Here is a 20,436-nt window from a genome sequence, read left to right as displayed (position 1 = left end):
GGACAGTCGTGAGTTGAGGCAATCTGGTCCGATGTCGTAGAGTGATTTGTGTGCGTGGGTAAGCAGTCGGAAAGTGATCCTTTTATTGACGGGTAGCCAGTGGAGGTCTTTGAGGTGCTCAGAGATGTGTTCGTTGCGTGGGATGTCTAATATGAGCCTGGCTGAGGCATTTTGGATTCGTTGGAGTTTCTTCTGGAGTTTTGCGGTAGTACCTGCGTAGAGGGTGTTTCCGTAGTCCAGTCGGCTCGTGACCAGAGCGTGGGTGACTGTTTTCCTTGTTTCGGAAGGGATCCAGCGAAATGTTTTTCTGAGCATGCGAAGAATGTTGAAGCATGAAGAGGATACGGCGCTGACTTGTCTGTTCATTGAGAGTGAAGAATCCAGGATGACGCCAAGGTTCCGTGCGTGGTCTGTCGGGATGGGTGCTTTTCCGAGGGCTTCCGGCCACCAGGAGTCGTCCCAAGCAGAGGGGGATGTACCTAAGATGAGGACTTCAGTTTTGTCTGAGTTCAGTTTCAGACGGCTTTGTTTCATCCACTCGGCAACTTCTTTCATTCCTTCGTGTAGGTTAGTTTTGGCGGTGCTGGGGTCGTTGGTGAGAGAAAGGATCAGTTGAGTGTCGTCCGCGTAAGAGATGATGTTGAGGTTGTGTTGGCGTGCGATGGCCGCGAGGGGGCTCATGTATACGTTGAAGAGGGTGGGACTGAGTGAGGAACCTTGTGGAACGCCGCAGATGACTTCAGAGGCCTCGGACTTGAATGGTGGTAGGCGGACTCTTTGGGTTCTTCCGGTGAGGAACGAGGTGATCCAATCAAGAGCTTTTCCTTGGATTCCGATGTTTTTGAGGCGTTGTAAAAGGGTGCTGTGGCAGACTGTGTCGAAAGCTGCAGAGAGGTCGAGGAGGATGAGGGCGACTGTGTCTCCATTGTCCAGTAGAGTTCGAATGTCGTCTGTTGCTGCGATGAGGGCGGTCTCAGTGCTGTGTTTTGCTCGGAAGCCAGATTGTGAGGGGTCGAGGGATTTGTTGGCTTCGAGGAAGGCGGCGAGCTGGTTGTTGACAGCTTTCTCGATGACTTTGGCCGGGAATGGAAGAAGCGAGATGGGGCGGTAATTTTTGAGTTCGGTGGGGTCCGCTGTTGGTTTTTTCAGAAGGGCGGTGAGTTCAGCGTGTTTCCAGCTTTCCGGGAAGGTGGCGGAGTTGAAGGAGCAGTTGATGACGTCTCGGAGGTGCGGTGCTATGACGGAGTCTGCTTTGTTGAAGATGTGGTGAGGACATGGGTCTGTGGGGGATCCTGAGTGGATGGAGTTCATCAGGCGGATGGTGTCCTCAGTGGAGATTGGGTTCCAGTCGTTAAGGGTGTTCAAGGGGGGAAGATGATCAGCAGATGGTAGGGTGGGTTGGTTTCCGGGTTGGTTGTCAAAGCTGTTGTGGATGTCTGCAATCTTGTTGTGGAAAAATGAGGCTAGGGAGTCGCAGAGGGTTTGAGAGGGGGTGATGTCGTTGGAGTTGGCCGAAGGATTGGAAAATTCCTTGACGATGTTGAAAAGTTCCTTGCTGTTGTGTGCGTTATTGTCAAGTCGATCCTTGAATGCTGTTTTCTTGGCTTTACGGATCAGTTGGTGGTGAGTGCGGGTGGCGTTTTTGAAGGCGTCCTTGGTGCTAGTGGTTGGGTCTTTTTTCCAGGCCTTTTCGAGGGAGCGGCAGAGTTTCTTGGACTTCTTGAGATCATCGTTGAACCATGAGGTCTTCTTGCTGCCAGGTTTGCTTTGACGTTTTTTCAGAGGTGCTAGGGTGTTGGCGGTGTTGGATAACCATAGGGTGAGGTTGGCGGCGGCTTCGTTGGCGTTAGAAGAGAGGGCTGGGGAGTTTCGAAGGAGTGATGCGGAGATTTGGTCCGCGGTGATTTTGTTCCAGTTTCTTTGCAGAGTTGGTTGGAGGTGGTTGGAGGGTTTTGGCTTGTTGTAGGTGAAGTGAACGCAGCTGTGGTCAGTCCAGAGGAGATCCGTAGTGTGGCTGAAGGAGACATGGTTGCTGGAGGTGAAGATGGGGTCGAGTGTGTGACCTGCGATGTGGGTGGGGGAAGTGACCAGTTGTTTAAGTCCGAGGTTGGCGAGGTTGTCCACGAGGGTTGCGGTGTTGCGGTCGTTGATCTTTTCAAGGTGAAAGTTGAGGTCTCCCAGAAGGATGTATTCTTTGGAGGGGAGTGCGTGTGGAGTGATGAAGTCTGTGATGTCCTCACTGAATTTAGCGCGGGGTCCTGGTGGTCTGTAGAGGAGGGTGCCTCTGAGTGTGGTTTTGGGGTCGGTGTGGATCTGGAAGTGAAGGTGTTCGGAGTTGGCGAGGTTGGCGTCAGATCTGGTTGAGATGCGGATTGATTTCTTATGGACGATAGCGATGCCTCCTCCTGTGTGGTCGGTGCGGTCTTTGCGAGTGATCTTGTAGTCTTCAGGGATGGCAATGGTGATGTCTGGTGCGGAGGAAGCGTTCATCCAAGTTTCCGTAAGGAAGGCGATGTCAGGAGAAATGGTGTCTAGTAGGTTCCATAGGTCAATGGCGTGCCTGTGGACTGATCGGGTGTTGAGAAGGATGCATTGTAGGTGATTGGGGTCGGAAATCTGTGGAGTGGTCGTAGTGGAGATGTTGACGGTGTCGCTGAATTTGCAGGAGTAGCAGGAGAAAGGTCCATGGGTGTGTCCAGGAGCGGCTTGGACGCAGTTGGGGGCGCGACCGGGGTTAAGGGCTAGGAGGGTGGCGGCATCGTAGGTAATGCGGGAGGGATGGGCAGCGCGAGGGGCAGGGGGTCTGGCGCTGGGCGCGGTCCAGGCGCGGACGGGCGTAGACGGGCTTACCTTTGGCGCACCTTCGGCGCGGATTGGGCGCGGTCGCTGCGCGTGAACGCTGCACGCGGGAAGAACTGTCATATATGGATAGTGGAGGGGGAGGGGCGAGGGCGTCTCAGCTGGGAGGCGGGGCGGGCACACGAGGACAACAACAAACAAAATGGAGGCGGAGGGGGGAGCAGAGCGGAGCGCTGGAGTCAAACGCGCTAACAGGGCTACAACAGCAGAGGGAAATTATACACTCAAGCGCTAGCGAAGCAAAGCGGAAAATAAGCTACACAGCTGGCTAAATGTAGCAAAATCACAATCAAATTGCACAATTAGACCAGTCCAAGCGGAGCGGCGCTACGATATAAACCACACAAGAAAAATGGTATGAATTGCCCAGTAAGCAGATAAGCACAGCAGCGCTACGATAAAATTAACACAGCAGGCAATGAGAAGGCGCTTTTAAAATCAAGTTAAGCAGTGCAGCGCGACAATACCAGATGCCTGTGAGAGACACTGGGAGCGACCTCTCTCTGCCAGAAGCGAGGAGCGAGTCACAACGAGTGTAGGGAGAGGAGCGCTATCTCTACTCTGTGGGAGGGCGTCTCAGCTGGGAGGCGGGGCGGGCACACGAGGACAACAACAAACAAAATGGAGGCGGAGGGGGGAGCAGAGCAGAGCGCTGGAGTCAAACGCGCTAACAGGGCTACAACAGCAGAGGGAAATTATACACTCAAGCGCTAGCGAAGCAAAGCGGAAAATAAGCTACACAGCTGGCTAAATGTAGCAAAATCACAATCAAATTGCACAATTAGACCAGTCCAAGCGGAGCGGCGCTACGATATAAACCACACAAGAAAAATGGTATGAATTGCCCAGTAAGCAGATAAGCACAGCAGCGCTACGATAAAATTAACACAGCAGGCAATGAGAAGGCGCTTTTAAAATCAAGTTAAGCAGTGCAGCGCGACAATACCAGATGCCTGTGAGAGACACTGGGAGCGACCTCTCTCTGCCAGAAGCGAGGAGCGGTTCCAAGCAATGGCATCTTTCTTCTTCTATCGAATGATGAGATGGCGTAAAGAAAGTCAGAAGAGTAATGGCTTGTTCAGTCTGAAAAGGAGTTACCATCTTCGGTAGAAACAAGTCTGTAATACTAGTTTGCCTGGAAAAAAAGGTGATATAAGGAGGTAAGACAGAGAAGGCCTGAAGCTCCCTTGCACTGTGAGCTGATGTTATTGCACACCAGGAAAAGCTTTTTTTAAGGTGAGGTACAATAGACTACTGTGCATTGGCTCAAAAGGGGTACATGTGAGGAAAGAGAACCAAATTCAGGTCCCACTGTAGCATCGCAATGGCAGAAAGATATCACACAGATTTTAGACAATGCATCACAATTGGTGATTTGCACTAATACGGCTGTTGCAACAAAAGTAAAGAGGCCAAAAGGCCCAAAAAATATTTTTTTACCAGTGCCCACAGCAAGTCCTTGCTGGGCCAAAGACAAAGCATGCAGGAATATATCTGACAGTTTGGCCTGCAGTGAATCCATCCGGCAGGTGTTGCATAAAACCAGAAACTTATCCTAGCATGCAGTATACAATGATTCTGTGGGCAGACCCCTCCCTGCCAGGATCCCATCAACGACTTCAGGAGGAAGGTTGAAGGAGATCAACTGTTGCTACTCCACTCATGGAGGTGCATATTGTGCTGGCATGGGTGCAAGACCCTATACTGCTGCTGCAAAAGAAGATACTCCTGAAGTTGCAGACTGATCGGAGGACAGATGCTCAGACCCAGAAGTTCAAGGCACCACACACTTGTGGCCCAGTATGGAGCCACAAGAATGGCTTGGGCCTGGTTGTTCCTGGCCTTCTTCAGAACTCAGGACAGGAAAGGCAGTGACAGGACAGGTGCTGAAAGACTCAAAGAGCGTGCTGTGGCTCGGATCGCCTATTAATGCTCCAAGGCTGAATCCGCCTTTTGACCACACAGGCAGGCAAGTTCATTAAGGATACCTAGCTGTCCCATGAGAAGCCTATAGATCTCATTTATTCATGGTGCCCATGCACCATGCTTGTCCCAATGGCACTGTCCTTGGTGTACAGTTCAGAGCTAATGATAAACTTGACTGCAACCCAGTCATCCTGAATGGTTTGGACCAAGAAAGCCCGTAGGTCTTCTGGGACTGCCAGTACAGCCTCACCAATCTCATCCTAAAGCGTGTGCGGTAACGTATAACCACCCCCTTTTGTAAATCGTTTTTTGGCCACTATAGGTGTGGCAGGGTATACTCAGACATGAGTCCCTTTCTCACTGCTCCATCAGGATTCAAGCAAGCCGGGCCGAAGAAGGCTGAAATGCCAGAAACCGGTCCCCGGTAGCTTGTCTCCTTTCTGGTGAAGAATTGGCTTGGTAGTTTAGTCTGCCCTGTTCCCATGATGCACTGGGCCAGGGACAGACTGATTTGCATATAGCCAGGTTCTGAGCTGGGATGGGGCAGTGAGATAAATAACGGTGATGGATCAAGCCCTGATCTTTGGACTGGGTAAGAGTGGTCTGTTTAACTCAGACACTCTGTTCATCACCACCCCCTTTTGTAAATCGTTTTTTGGCCACTATAGGTGTGGTAGGGTATACTCAGACATGAGTCCCTTTCTCACTGCTCCATCAGGATTCAAGCAAGCCGGGCCGAAGAAGGCTGAAATGCCAGAAACCGGTCCCCGGTAGCTTGTCTCCTTTCTGGTGAAGAATTGGCTTGGTAGTTTAGTCTGCCCTGTTCCCATGATGCACTGGGCCAGGGACAGACTGATTTGCATATAGCCAGGTTCTGAGCTGGGATGGGGCAGTGAGATAAATAACGGTGATGGATCAAGCCCTGATCTTTGGACTGGGTAAGAGTGGTCTGTTTAACTCAGACACTCTGTTCATCACCACCCCCTTTTGTAAATCGTTTTTTGGCCACTATAGGTGTGGCAGGGTATACTCAGACATGAGTCCCTTTCTCACTGCTCCATCAGGATTCAAGCAAGCCGGGCCGAAGAAGGCTGAAATGCCAGAAACCGGTCCCCGGTAGCTTGTCTCCTTTCTGGTGAAGAATTGGCTTGGTAGTTTAGTCTGCCCTGTTCCCATGATGCACTGGGCCAGGGACAGACTGATTTGCATATAGCCAGGTTCTGAGCTGGGATGGGGCAGTGAGATAAATAACGGTGATGGATCAAGCCCTGATCTTTGGACTGGGTAAGAGTGGTCTGTTTAGCTCAGACACTCTGTTCATCACCACCCCCTTTTGTAAATCGTAACGTATAAAAAGGCAGCTAGCGTTGTCCAACCTTAAGGCAAGGCAGGTCGAGGAGAACATATGTTTGCAAAATGTTCCTTGTGTTTGGACTATCTGTCAGGAATAATCATCGAAAAAGGGTTGACCCTGTTGGTGGACACGTTTACCACCAAACTCTCAAGGGTTGGGTGCTGAGGTAAAAAGTCAGGGTTGCCTGGAGCTGGTCTATGCGGGGGCACCACTTGTTAATTGACCAAGGGGCAAGAGTACAGTTTAGAGCCCAAGTGGTTAACAGTGTATTCTTGAGGGCATCTATAAAGGGAAGAAGATTTTCACTCAGTGCCTGGACAGTCTGAGGGACTTCTGAAATGACATTTGATTTCTCGGCCATAGTGGAGCGGCGGAGGTCAAGGACCTCAATAGTCCACTGAAAATCATACAGGCACAAGAAGTACTCTCTTTCGTAACGGGTCCAGGCCGGGGTACTAAACCAGTATTGGATGAGGTATCCAACCCACTGGCGTCCTGTACGTCCAAAACCTGCCATCCTGTAGGTCCATGTACCAACTGTAATTTTTTGTCTCCATATGGTGGGCTCTGATTGGAGTCTAATCCAAAACGTTGTTGTATTATTGTGGGTGTGACTGTGTGGCAGAGGAATAGTGTCTGAGGGGTTGAGTATTGGCTGCACAAATCAGGTTCTAGGTGCAGCCTTGGTCATGATGAATTTCATTCAGAATCAAAAGCTATGATGTATCGCTGCACCTCTTCCAGTAAAGGTGGCCTCAGTTCCAGTGTCGACATCCATGGGACTGGCATAGAATTTGCCACTAAACCCAAAATCAACACAAACGTCAGTGCAGAACCTGAAGCAGGTTCAAGTCCACAAACAGCACCAAAGGCAGACCCGTAGGTGGTAACCCGACTAGAGGCCCCAGGGCATAATTGGGGGCCAGAGGTGCACCAGAGGAAGCCCAAGAGTGCCAAAGATGCTCAGCATGGCCTCATGAAAGCCTTTGATCTGCTGCAATATCACCCATGTGATCCAGGAACTCAGACTGAATTGGGATCAAAGACGGAATCATCAGCTCCTCAATAAAATGGGAGTGAAACCTGGAAGCATCTGACACCATCATGCCATTTGTGCAGAACAACAAAGGCTAAAGGGACTGAATTTCAATTGGACTTTTTATGTTTTATTGTTACTTACCTGAAGACTTTGACTATGAATGTGATCTGCTGCGGGAACAACTTCAGGAGTGGGTCTGCTCTCCGACTTCGAACTGGGGCAGGATCTACTTGGAGTCTTGTGGTGCATCGCCACCTAAAACTCCACTGCATGTTCATGAATGGTCTTCAGGTTCATCTGGTCGCACTCGTCGCAAGCCTTGCATTCATAAACCGAACCCCAACACCAGAGACACACCTCATGGGGATCTGTCCAAGACATCTGTCTGCGACAATCCCTACAAGGATTAAACCATGTAGTCTTAAGGCTTGACATGTTACCTTGCACACTGGAAAATATTTGAAGAAAAAATCACTTCACAAAGTGAAGAAAAAAGAGGAGCGGAGCTCGGACCCCCATCTGAAGGCATTGACAGAAAGAAACTTATGTCAGCATGCATGGGTGACACTTCTATGTGTCTCCATTCAGAGCTTCTGGAGTGGTACAAAGTTGGCGCAGAGTTGCATGGAGGCGCCTGCCAGTATGCAGGAGGATTGGATTTTCAGTTTCCAGATCCAGCCTCATAACTGCGGATATTGAAAAGGTGCAGAATCTGCAGTTAGAAGTATCCACCAGAAATGTTTATTTCTCAAATACTGCATGGGAAGAGCTATTTTGGGGGTTGTGCCGAGGTCTATCTGTGCAATAGTTTGATTGGAGGTCAGTTTTCAGGGTGTGGGATGTTTGGGGCTCTGTTTCTAGGGAGGTCTGCTGTAGGATAGTGTGTTTACTGTTGTTTTTGAGTGTTTGTGAAACAGAGGTCTGTTTCTGGAACTGTTGGTGTGGAGATCAATGTTCAGGGTGGGTGTGTGAGGTTATCAGTTTTAGAGGTGGTTTGTTTCTGGGGTTTTGTGCAGGGAGTTCAATACAAAGGATGAGTAGGAAATTGTTTAGATTAGAGTGTTTCGCAGAGGTCTGGTAAGAACGTGCATGGCATAGTATTAAATCCCCTTACCTGGCAGAGATTTTGCTGTAGTGCATATACGCAGCAACAATTACTCCAGTCTTTCCCTTGTTTCCCTATGAAAAGAAATATACATCGAGGTCAAGTCACAGAGCTCCACCACTACGAGCAAAGCAACACTCCTTCAATGTCCTACCACCTTTCACCCACTTTCTGCCCATCACCTACCCATGCTAACGTCTGTGTTGCTACAACTGCACAGCAGACTGTTGCTCACCTTCCTTCACACTGGCTTCATGCCACTCGCTACCATCTCACATGACACTACACCCATCTACTACAGTGTAATCTAGCTGTCCACTATCTGTCATATCCTCTGCTGTAACACAATGTCCTGAAATTCTACAATCACCCCGGATGTTGAATCACACGTGACTTACCCTCTTTGCTTCAAATGCCAACCAATCACTGGCCATCGTCAAACTCTTCCCTACCTTCTCTTACCCAATTTCCTGCCTCTTCCCTTGTCAGTTTCCAGTGCACCGTGTGAATCGATTTGCTGCACCCTAGTACTCTTTGCCACTAATGGCGGCCATTCACGCACAGTTCAACCATTACCCCCCCCCCCCCCCCCCCCACACACACACAAACACACCACCTGCCTGCACGATGCCTTCTCCAATGCCCAGCACTGGTATACACCTCTCACTCACAGGTCTGTCGTTTGCCACCCCTGCCCAGCTTCTTTCCATCTGCTGCCGGGCCCCTATGACGGCAGCGCAGCTGTCATTTATTACGTCACAGCCCCCTGTCTACCGTTGTCAAGGAGACCAACAACACGAGGCCTCACCGAGAACGCTCTTACCTTGCAGTGCAGGACCACCACGTGCTGGGGGTCAGAGTTCATCCAAGTCTCCATTGATTTGCAGATGGAGCAGATTTTATCCAGTGGAGGCGCGTGCAGATCTGGCCACCCAAAGTCATGAACCTGCGTCACACATGGGGAAACGGGGAAAAAAACAGAAGACGGACACAATGTAAATACACATCCGGCCCGCGTCAAACCCAACCAGCTTCACCTGACTGTGAAGGGGCGGTGTTAATGAAGGAGAAGGTGTAGGGGGGTGCCAGACAACAGAGTGTGAAAGACAGCAGGTGGGTAAACACGTACACTCGAGTAAGAACAGAAGGTGAGTTGTAGGAATAAATACAGAAATCAGGACTCCTTGAACAGATACAGTAGGAGACTTCCCCACACGGAGTGGGTCAGGAACATAGATAGATAGGTAAAAGAATCAGATATGGCGGGAAAGACAATCGAGGAGAGAAAGGAAAAAACTGTTGGGTAGGGAGAAGAGGTGTTATAGGGAGTTCAAGGTCTCACCTTGGGGTTCAGCCGAGTGATGTCATGGCGCTTTTCCGACAAGTTGAGGAGCTGGAAGACAAGTAGGCAGTTTGTTAGCAGTTATAGGTGGACAACCCATCGCTAGCAGTGTCACAAGAAGAAGCCCACGCCAAGGGCTACTGCCTGGAAGCATAGTCTGGGAGACAACAACAGAACGTGTACTGTAGATAAGGGGCTGTGTGCAAGAGGAAGCCAAGACACCAGGTGTGGCAGCGTGACCAGCCTCCAAAAGATCTATAGAGGAAAGGAAGCTTGTGGACTCTGAAAGAGTGAAACAACGTAACGGAGAAACAGGGAGGAAGCCTTCATGGAAATAACTAGTACAGCATGCATTTCCAAACTGGTACACTCTGTCAGTGGCCACGGTCAGTCGTTTCTAGCCATCACTGATAGACGAGCCTCTGAGCATGGCTCGTGCTCTTCCTGCCTAACAAAAGAGCGACATCCCATAACAGGAGTGAGTTCCACCCTCTCTCTCACCCAGTATAGAATGCAAACTCTCACACCAAAGGGAGGCTGCTAAAGCACAAATAGGTATCTGCACACAAAAATCAGAAGCAGAATGCGCTGTGTATTAAATCCTATGAGAGACCACTTGCCGTGCGCTCACAGATAATGTAAGAAAGATGAGAGTTCAGAAAAGAAGAAAGTGAAACAGGATAATAAATACAACAATAAGGCCACAGCAGTCCTTCGTGAAAAGTCATTTAAATATTAATTCAAACATCTGTACAAATTCTTAGGGTTTTTCCTGCTTTCCCAGAAATTAATAAGCAACAATTAACTTTTTAAGTAATTTTACGGGTTATTTATTGTGGGTGTCAAAAAAGATGGCAGTCCAAATTGTGGCCTGATGCCCACTTTATGTGTGTGAAAAACAGCTAAAGGCCTGCCCCTGCACAATCAGTGTAGTTCACCCACTCTTTGTGCTTTAGTGGCAGCTTCAACTAACACAGCTCTTCAGCCCAGAACCATAATGCAACATGGAGTCAAAATCCGGGTCCATGATTTTGGAAAATCGCTTTTGCTTCCAATTTTGGAACGGGTACCTAACGGAAAACATTTGTTTTGTTTCCCTTATGATTTATGGTACTTTGAAGAATGAAGGCACATCTTTAAAATACGGTAACAAAACCACACTTAGCTTAAAAATATATATATATATATACCCTAATGAAGCATTATGGAAGAAATTCAATTTCTGAAATCAAATCAACCTAACAGACTAAAATGTTATTAAAGAAGATACAACTGGGCAACAGAACATACAGAAGAAGGAAACTATGCAATGGAGAAAAATGCCAAAACATTGAACTCCTCGTGATTAACTTAGATTTTTAGAATTACCAGATATTTGTCCTCGTGTTTCGATTTCAACATCTGGGCCACTTCCTTAAGATTGCTCCTGTACCTCTGCTCCTCCAGGGCGGAAGGGAAGAACACCGAGATGATACGCTCTGTGATGTAGGTGAGGTCGAAGTCATAGTTCCGCTCCATCACGTGGTCAAGGCTGAAGCTTCTGCAATGACAAGGCAAAGTTAGTGCTCGCTTTAGAGCAAAGGGTGCGGTGCAAGCTCTCAGTGGCTTGGGGAGGGGAGCACAGATCAAACCAGAGCGCACCACCAGACCCAGAGATCAAGGGGTAGCAGTATTCAAGCATGCAGGCATCAGGGTAGGATGGAACCGCGTGAATGAAGGAACCGACCTCCAGGGAGCAAAGCCACATTGAGAATAAGAACAGAAGTGATAATCTCACGGAGCAAGAACGGGACTATTCAACGTATAGAGATCAGCTGAACCCAACACAGTGAGAAAGAACATGTCTGACTCAAAGGGCAGGACAGAAGAAACCGAGACACAGAGCAAAAACATATCTGACAAATAGAGCAGGGACCTAACCAATTCACTCAATAAGTAGGTGAACCCACCCACATAGTGATGAAACACATATCTGATTCAGAGAGCAAAGCTAGAACAAATCCATGAAATCCGAAGTGACATCCATTACTCTGTTAGCTTTACTCTCTGAACTTTTTTTGTCTTTCACAGATCGGATCCTGCGCTTGCTACCCCATCATGGACTGGCAGCTTTGAATTTTTCATAGTTGATTGTCTTGATTCTTTGCTGGACTCATTGGCGACCCCTCCGTTCTCTTACCAGCTGGGGACCTGCAATTCCTTCCTCCCCTCATTGGCTGAGACAGCAGCTCTTCCATTCCATCACTGGCTTGGACTGCATGTCATTCCCTAGCTCATGAGTACTTGCAACCCTTTGTGGCAAAGGGCCACAAAGTGACCGAGGGCCGCACTGATGCCAACAGGTTTGCAGTAGGGGTCTGGGTGGACCAGGGATTGTGTAAGGGGGAAGCATAGCACGTACATCTAGTGGCTGAATTGTACAACGTGAAACTAGAGAACCTGGGATCAATACCGGTTTTTCCCTTAACCAAACTGTTTAATCCTAGGAATTCTTTTTCACTGTGCCTCCTTTTTCTTCATTATAGAATATAAGAAGACCTCGAAATACATAAGTTCAGAATGTGTGCTGTACTAAACATTCTCCTGTCTTTGAATATGATGTTGTCCGCATACATTAGCCACCCTAGGCCACCTAGAGGTGCACATGACAACTGATTTGCCTCTTAGTTTGCTATTGGCATTATCAGGTTGGGTGGTGGAGGCATGAATGTTTCTCAATTCATGTTTGAAAACTATCACTTAAAAAAATACCTCTCAATGCAGTGGTATGGTAAAACATCTTTTCATGTTAATAAAATACACTTTTTGGAATTTTGAAGAAATATAATCCTATTTTTACACATTTATTTCGAGATATCTTTCAAAATAATTCTGTTCCTAAAGTTAAGTGGTGCAGGACACCACCTTAGTTACTTCATAACGTCAGTTAACCTTCAAATAAATGCTTGCCCATTTATTTAACATTTCTTTCAGAATATTTGTGCTTAGTAACTAAAGAGGATCCCATGCTGCTGTTCACCATGGGGACCGCTTGTAAAGGTCAAGAGGGCTGCAAGGGTCCCCTGACCATACTTAGAGTATCTCTGCCCTAGCTGGTAGGGACATGTAACTCCTCCATTCCCTCACTCTCCGAGAATTGACCCCGCCATTCCTTCCTTGACATAGACTGCAAATCCTGCATTCCCTAACTGGAAGAGACTGAAAAACCCCTATCCTCCCTCTGACTGGAATTACAACTCAGTGCCCTCCTTGGGGGGTCACTTAGGACCCGATTTAGACTTTGACGGACAGAGTAAAGGCGGTCAGGACAGCAGAGGACATAACATCTGCCACCCTGCCTTTATTCCGTCTGCCAAATTTAGAGTTCACCGTCGACCTGGCGGTGAACTCTATGGGTTCGTATGAATGACCATCACAGCAGTCCATGCAAAGCCATTTAAAAGTTTGCTGTACATCTTGTCATTGGTGATAGATGCCTACACCAAACGTTTAAATACTTTTCTTTTCCAAACACTAACTCTCAAGGTGAGAGTTTATTTTTGGAAAAGAAAAAAAAAATGCCTATAACACCATTAGTTTTTTTCCCATGGTTTGTCGTTTATATAAATTTTAGCCTCAATGCTAGGATATTCCTGGCGTTGACGGACAGTAAAAAAACGAAAGATATTCTACCGCCCACTGTAAATAGGACAGATGGTTGGATGGTTTACTTTGGATGGCCAGTAACACCTCGGACCATCAGAAGATGGTTTACGCTGATAAGAGCCCTTTTTACTCTGTCGGAAGATCCGGGCAGTATGCCCAGCTCAAAACAGAGCAGGCAGACCAAGTGTTCGGAGGACAGGGTACTCTGCGTACTCTGTCACCAATGCGAGAGTTCCCTGTCTGCCAAACTCTATCGGGTCCTCTGACTGCTCAACTGCCCCAGTGGCTGGAAGCATAGACTCCTTTGTTCTCACTTCCCCAAGTGGTTTTGCTCTCCCACTGCAACATTACTTGAATGGCAGAGATAACTGACCTGTCCGATTGATGGCAAACATCAACTATGAATTTGACAAGAGTAATTGGCTGCAGTGTCTTCTTCAATGCTGTGATTGGCAGAAGACTTACCTTGGCAGTGTGCTCCTGTGCTTTGATGTGTTTAAGGACTTTGTGGAACCCTGAAATTAAAAGCAAAGATAAATAGGTTTAATATTCTCAGTTTCTTGACAATACTTTGGCATCCCAAGAACGAATCTTGATAATGGCTAATGTGTGTTCTGCCCTAGTGCCTTGTGCTGGCCTAAGTAAGAGGACCAAAAGTGAGTAGAAGGCTCTCTCTGACCTCTGCTTTACTACTCTCTTGTCCCATATTTGTTCTCGATTCCTAAGAACCCAAACTTCTGTGTCTCTTCTCAGTAACACAAATCTTCCTCAAACTTTCCCTTATCTCCTCTCCCTTACTCCTATCTTCTTCATCCTCCGCTAGCTCCATTCTCACCTCACTTTCTCGCTCCCCACTTTCTCAGACTTCCAGCCATTCTCCCCTCATCCACTACTCATTTAGACCCTACTTTATCTTCCTTCCTCCTCTCTTCCTCGTCCTCCTCTAGCCCCATTCTAACAGACTCCTCACTTTCTCAAAGTTTCCTCTCTCTCACTGCTCCTCACCCCTTCCTGACACCCTGAAGTCCTGGGGTTGGCTATTTGTCTTCTCCTTACAGCCTTCTCTGTAGCACTTCCATCTCTAGTTTACGTGCGTGTTGCACGTATCTGTGTTTAAACGTTGGGTAAGGAGGGGCAGTGCCGCGGGGAGTCCAAGGTCTCACCTTGGGGTTCAGGTGAGTGAACGTGGCCCGGGCGGCAGAGAAGCACCTTGAAATTATATTAAGGCCGAATGCTTTAGTCACAAACCCATCCAGGAGGGTATACACTCCAGTCAGACTAGGGATGTGGTAATAAGCAGAGCTGGACGGATATAGATTTGAAAAGAGGGTGTAAAGCGAATTATTTACATGGGGTGCATTCTTCAGACTAACACTTCTGCTCCTTCCTCTGCCTTCAAGAAGCTGCCGTTTCTGGAATAGTAGAACCCATTCATCCACCTGTACTGATTGCCATCTCAACTGTGTCCTGTAGCAAAGTTGGAGCTACTACTTATGTTACGCTTTCTTTTACCTTATTACAAACAAAATGAATGCTTCCACAGGAGTGGATTGTCTACATTTTACACAAGTTCTAAAATCGGCAGGTGTGTTTTTTCTCACCTTCTCCAGACACAATAGCAGTGCAGGGTCATTCGCACCGCTCTTCCCCTTCACTTAGTCCTCATCCTCTCCTCTTGTTCATCTTTCCACCACTGTTCCAGTCTTTTCTGTGTTTTACACCCTCTGACCCTGTTCCACATTTTTACCATTCACTCTTCTCGTCTTTTCTTTCCATTTATTCTTTTCTTTACTGCTCCCTTGCTCCTGCAAGCGATCACACCTACCGAATGATTCAAAGGATAAAATGACCAACAGGCACCTCGCACATGACCATGGACTACACCGGTCACTCTGCATCTGATTAATATCTCCCATCAACTCCTCGGCTCCTAAACACCAACGCACCCGAACAGCATGAACTGGATCTGTGATTGAAAGAAGATCTAAAGGCCCTTGATGGAGATCCCTAATTATTATTTACCAAGGACCCCCCTCTATCTCATCCCCATGAAGGGGCAGCATGTCTAGGTTGAAGCTGAGATGGGCTTATCATATCACCCGAAGTTCAGGTGGATCAATGTAGGTGACGCATGAGTTGCTTTGTTGGCACTTCTGGATTTCCCCACTTTCACGCTAATTTCCCTGGAAGAAGGAAGTGCATCACTGGTGTGAGGCAGAATTGCCTCAAAGGAATTTCAAGGCGCTATAAAGCCATGAAGGGCTGTTGAGTTCTCACCCTTTTGCCCTTTGGATGCTTCCCGGCCCTTTGCTACCACTATGACACAAAGGAACCCTGCTTGCTTGGAAGTGATCCAGAGGAAGTGTGGCATGAAGTGGGGCACCACCCATGGCCTTGAACGTGTCAGTCAGAGCACTTGTTTTGCCAAGTTTAGAGAAGGAGTACTTAAGATAGTGAAGTTCGTTCCTTCCAGGATGTCGCTCTGGGAACAAATGCTCTGGGGAATTGGGTACGCTTGTGTGATCGAGGGACACAGGTCTGAATCGATACATGATCATCCTTTGCCGGAACGGTGGAATTAAAGCAAAAGTGAATGACGATGGACCCTGTTGCCCTTGTGGCTGATTTAGTATTGTTTCTGTTGGAATTGTATTGTGTTACGAAACTTTAAATCTCACAGTTCATCACATTGCCTACATTAAAGGATGCTGGCCCCAGTGAGCAGAATGGAGTGAATTGGCAGTGTTTCAATGCAACAGAGGAGGACCCTACTTCTAACCCTAGTGTCTCCAACTCGAGAGGCTCATGGGGAAAACGAAGAGGGGGCTAGGAAAAGGGAGGGGCATCTAGGAATGGTTGCTTGGGAGCATCTCCAGCGTTTGACTGTTCTAGGACAGCATGGGCACTCAAGCAAAAAACAAGATGTTTTACATTATATAAAAATTGCACCAGTTCAAGCAAATGGGTTGGAACTGTCAAGCAGCTGTGCTTGTTCATAAAAATTGTGAGGTACAGTTATGGGCCGGGAGAATGTTGACCTTGCATTCTCTAAATATTTTTTACACAGTGAGAATGGCATTGGGTTTGTAAAATTCTTAGTGTTCCATTACAATATTAATGGTGTATAGGCAGAGCTCTGATACCACTACCGAACGGAAGGCTTTAAACTAAGTTTCTGCTGGACAGAACCTACAGAGAAAACATATGGCAAGCCATAAGGGAGCTCTTCAACCTCAACTCAGAATCTATGGCATTTGCTGGCACGTTACGGGAAGCCTTTAAGGTCACAATATGTGGGAAATGCCTGAGCACATCATATGGGGAGAGGCGGGATTTGGCACAGACTGTGAAGAAACTATAAAACGAAATTCAGGAAATCGAAATAGAGAAACCTCAGGGAAGTGATGAGAGAGCCATGGCAGCCAAAAAAAGAGAGAAGCAGGCTGCCGCTAGAGACAGATTGGGGAAGCGTGATTCCAGACAATATATTGAACTTCAACACAAAAGTGATGATAAACCTGACCACTTTGTGGAACAGCTAGTGAATAGGAGAAAAGAACCTAAAACAATCCAAACAATAAGAAACCATGAAGAAAACCTATTGACTGAACAAGCAGCAATCAATAACAGATCCATAGAGTACTACTCCAACTTATATAGCCAACAAAATGATGCAGACACGAATTGTACTATCCTGGCTAAAATGGAACTGGCACAAGGATAAATGCAAAAAATTGTTTAAGGAAAGAGGATTAGCCTAACGGTTAGGGTTGTCGAACCAGGTTCGATACTCGACAAAGATGCTCAAAATCCTGTGATTCTCAACAAATCACGTAATCTCCATGTGCCTCACAAAAATGAATGTGTCCTTGTGTAAGCAAATGGTGTTCATGTAAAGTGCTCTGTTACCCGATACCTTTGGGTCAAGTTTGCACAATATAAAGCCCAGGAAAAAAACAAAAAAGCAACGATCCTAACTCAGAAAGAAGACCAGATGAATGGAATAAATGTACCCCTAGACACATGAATACCAGCAGAACATAGTAAAGCAATAGTTAACTAGATTAATTTTTATAAAGAATACATAGAAATACTAGCCCACTGGTGGACATATACAATGAGGATTAATAATAATTCATCATAATCAATTGGGATTAATAGGTGGTCGTAATACTATTAGGATAATAATATAGGAAAGCTTTTCCAGTGTTGGGGCACCATGGGAAGACACGCTTACCATATGCACGGCTAGCCTTGTTGAACACAAACATTTTGACACAGTAAATGTGTGATTTATGTTGGAAACGGTTGATCTGAGTGAAGCATTCACTCGGTGTCTCTCATTCAGCTAATTCTAGCAAAGCCAGTTTTGTATCCCCTTCCTAGACCGAAGACACGTGTTGCAATCCGATTGAAGTGCAGAAGACAACAGTCAACTACTTGGGGATGAATATGATTCAGCAAACAGATATAAGAGTCTCCAGGGGTCCATTTACAGATGGTTGAGGTTCTCCTTTTCACTGAGGGGCGAGTAGTACTAAGGAAAATGATTATCGGAACTAGAGTGTTATATGTGCTACAACATATTCTGATGGAAATCCCAGGTTGTTTTACCAATGATTAGATGCGATGGTGAGAAGCTCGTATGGGAAGGCGGGACAGCACGTATAATACTTAAAATGATAGGAGCAGCACGGGAAAGAGTTCTATGCTTGGTGCAGATTTCAAGAACTATTGATAGGCATCGCAACTCCAATATGTGGTAGCCAGGTTTGGTGAATGTGTCAGTGACCCAACCTGTTGATTAATACAGTCTCCTGTGAAAAATGTTGCACCAAGTGCATCACCTCTCTTCCCACAGGAACGAGGTAAGACTATGCCTATACACATATAAACAATGCTCACATCCTTGACTATATGTTGGACAAGATGGACACAGCCACATGTGGATGCTGCACTAGACGATTTAGACTACGACCATCTTCATTTCACTCTGTCTTCTCCCCTCTCTCTACTCACCTCTCACTCATATTTCTCCTCTCTCCCCCCGAACCAAACGCACTACACACAGCCTTCTCTGAGCTGCCACCCTCAGCAAAACTCCTTAGACGCAGCCTTCTCTGAGCTGCCAGCCTGACCCAAACTCCTTAAACACAGCCTTCTCTGAGCTGCCAGCCAGATCCAACCTCCTTAAACACAGCCTTCTCTGAGCTGCCAGCCAGATCCAACCTCCTTAAACACAGCCTTCTCTGAGCTGCCAGCCAGATCCAACCTCCTTAAACACAGCCTTCTCTGAGCTGCCAGCCAGATCCAACCTCCTTAAACACAGCTTTCTCTGAGCTGCCAGCCAGATCCAACCTCCTTACACACAGCCTTCTCTGAGCTGCCAGCCAGATCCAACCTCCTTAAACACAGCCTTCTCTGAGCTGCCAGCCAGATCCAACCTCCTTACACACAGCCTTCTCTGAGCTGCCAGCCAGATCCAACCTCCTTACACACAGCCTTCTCTGAGCTGCCAGCCAGATCCAACCTCCTTAAACACAGCCTTCTCTGAGCTGCCACCCAGACACAACCTCCTTACACACAGCCTTCTCTGAGCTGCCACCCTGACCCAACCTCCTTACACACAGCCTTCTCTGAGCTGCCACCCTGACCCATCCTACTTACACACAGCCTTTTCTGAGCTGCCAGCCTGACCCAACCTCCTTACACACAGCCTTCTCTGAGCTTCCAGCCAGATCCAACCTCCTTAAACGCAGCCTTCTCTGAGCTGCCAGCCAGATCCAACCTCCTTAAACACAGCCTTCTCTGAGCTGCCAGCCAGATCCAACCTCCTTACACACAGCCTTCTCTGAGCTGCCACCCTGAGCAAAATTCCTTACACACAGCCTTCTCTGAGCTGCCAGCCTGACCCAAACTCCTTAAACACAGCTTTCTCTGAGCTGCCAGCCAGATCCAACCTCCTTACACACAGCCTTCTCTGAGCTGCCAGCCAGATCCAACCTCCTTACACACAGCCTTCTCTGAGCTGCCAGCCAGATCCAACCTCCTTACACACAGCCTTCTCTGAGCTGCCACCCAGACACAACCTTCTTACACACAGCCTTCTCTGAGCACCCACCCTAAGCCAACCTCCTTACACACAGCCTTCTCTCCGCTGCCACCCTGACTCAACCTCCTTACACACAGCCTTCTCTGAGCTGCCACCCTGACCCAACCTCCTTACACACAGCCTTGTAAGAGTTGCCACCCTGACCCAACCTCCCTACACACAGCCTTCTCCGAGCTGCCACCCTGACCCAACCTCCTTACACACAGCCTTGTAAGAGTTGCCACCCTGACCCAACCTCCTTACACGCAGCCTTCTCTGAGCTGCCACCCAGACCCAACCTCCTTACACACAGCCTTGTAAGAGTTGCCACCCTGACCCAACCTCCTTACACACACACACCCTTCTCTGAGCTGAGACCCTGACCCAACCTCCTTACACAGAGCCTTCTCTGAGCTGCCAGCCCGACCCAACCTCCTTACACACAGCCATCTCTCCGCTGCCAGCCTGACCCAACCTCCTTACACACAGGCTTCTCTGAGCTGCCAGCCCGACCCAACCTCCTTACGCAAAGCCTTCTCTGAGCTGCCAGCCAGATCTAACCTCCTTACACACAGCCTTCTCTCCGCTGCCACCCTGACCCAACCTCCTTACACACAGCCTTCTCTCCGCTGCCAGCCTGACCCAACCTCCTTACACGCAGCCTTCTCTGAGCACCCACCCTAAACCAACCTCCTTACACACAGCCTTCTCTCCGCTGCCACCCTGACCCAACCTCCTTACACACAGCCTTCTCTCCGCTGCCAGCCTGACCCAACCTCCTTACACACACCCTTCTCTGAGCTGAGACCCTGACCCAACCTCCTTACACACACCCTTCTCTGAGCTGCCAGCCTGACCCAACCTCCTTACACACAGCCATCTCTCAGCTGCCAGCCTGACCCAACCTCCTTACACACAGCCTTCTCTGAGCTGCCAGCCTGACACAACCTCCTTACACACAGCCTTCTCTGAGCTGCCAGCCTGACCCAACCTCCTTACACAAAGCCTTCTCTCCGCTGCCAGCCTGACCCAACCTCCTTACACGCAGCCTTCTCTGAGCTGCCAGCCTGACCCA

General features: G+C 48.1%; 1 protein-coding gene across 4 annotated transcripts in view; it reads right to left on the bottom strand.

Moving 5' to 3' along the window:
* Positions 1–20,436, bottom strand: part of TNS2 (tensin 2) — a 387,080-nt gene that overhangs the window by 205,472 nt on the left and 161,172 nt on the right. For all 4 annotated transcript variants that reach the window (XM_086959724.1, XM_086959742.1, XM_086959733.1 and 1 more), the window contains 5 exons: positions 13,736–13,785; positions 10,994–11,165; positions 9,626–9,676; positions 9,107–9,229; positions 8,293–8,357 (listed from right to left, as the gene is read on the bottom strand). In XM_086959724.1, the coding sequence (XP_086815850.1) occupies positions 8,293–8,357; positions 9,107–9,229; positions 9,626–9,676; positions 10,994–11,165; positions 13,736–13,785 (461 nt within the window). The remainder of the gene's footprint in view (positions 1–8,292; positions 8,358–9,106; positions 9,230–9,625; positions 9,677–10,993; positions 11,166–13,735; positions 13,786–20,436) is intronic.

The sequence above is a fragment of the Lissotriton vulgaris genome, chromosome 1_1 (genome assembly GCF_964263255.1).
Source record: "Lissotriton vulgaris chromosome 1_1, aLisVul1.2, whole genome shotgun sequence".
Lineage (NCBI taxonomy): Eukaryota > Metazoa > Chordata > Amphibia > Caudata > Salamandridae > Lissotriton > Lissotriton vulgaris.
Note: the sequence above shows the minus strand (reverse complement) of the source record. Positions and strands in the feature narration are given on the sequence as shown.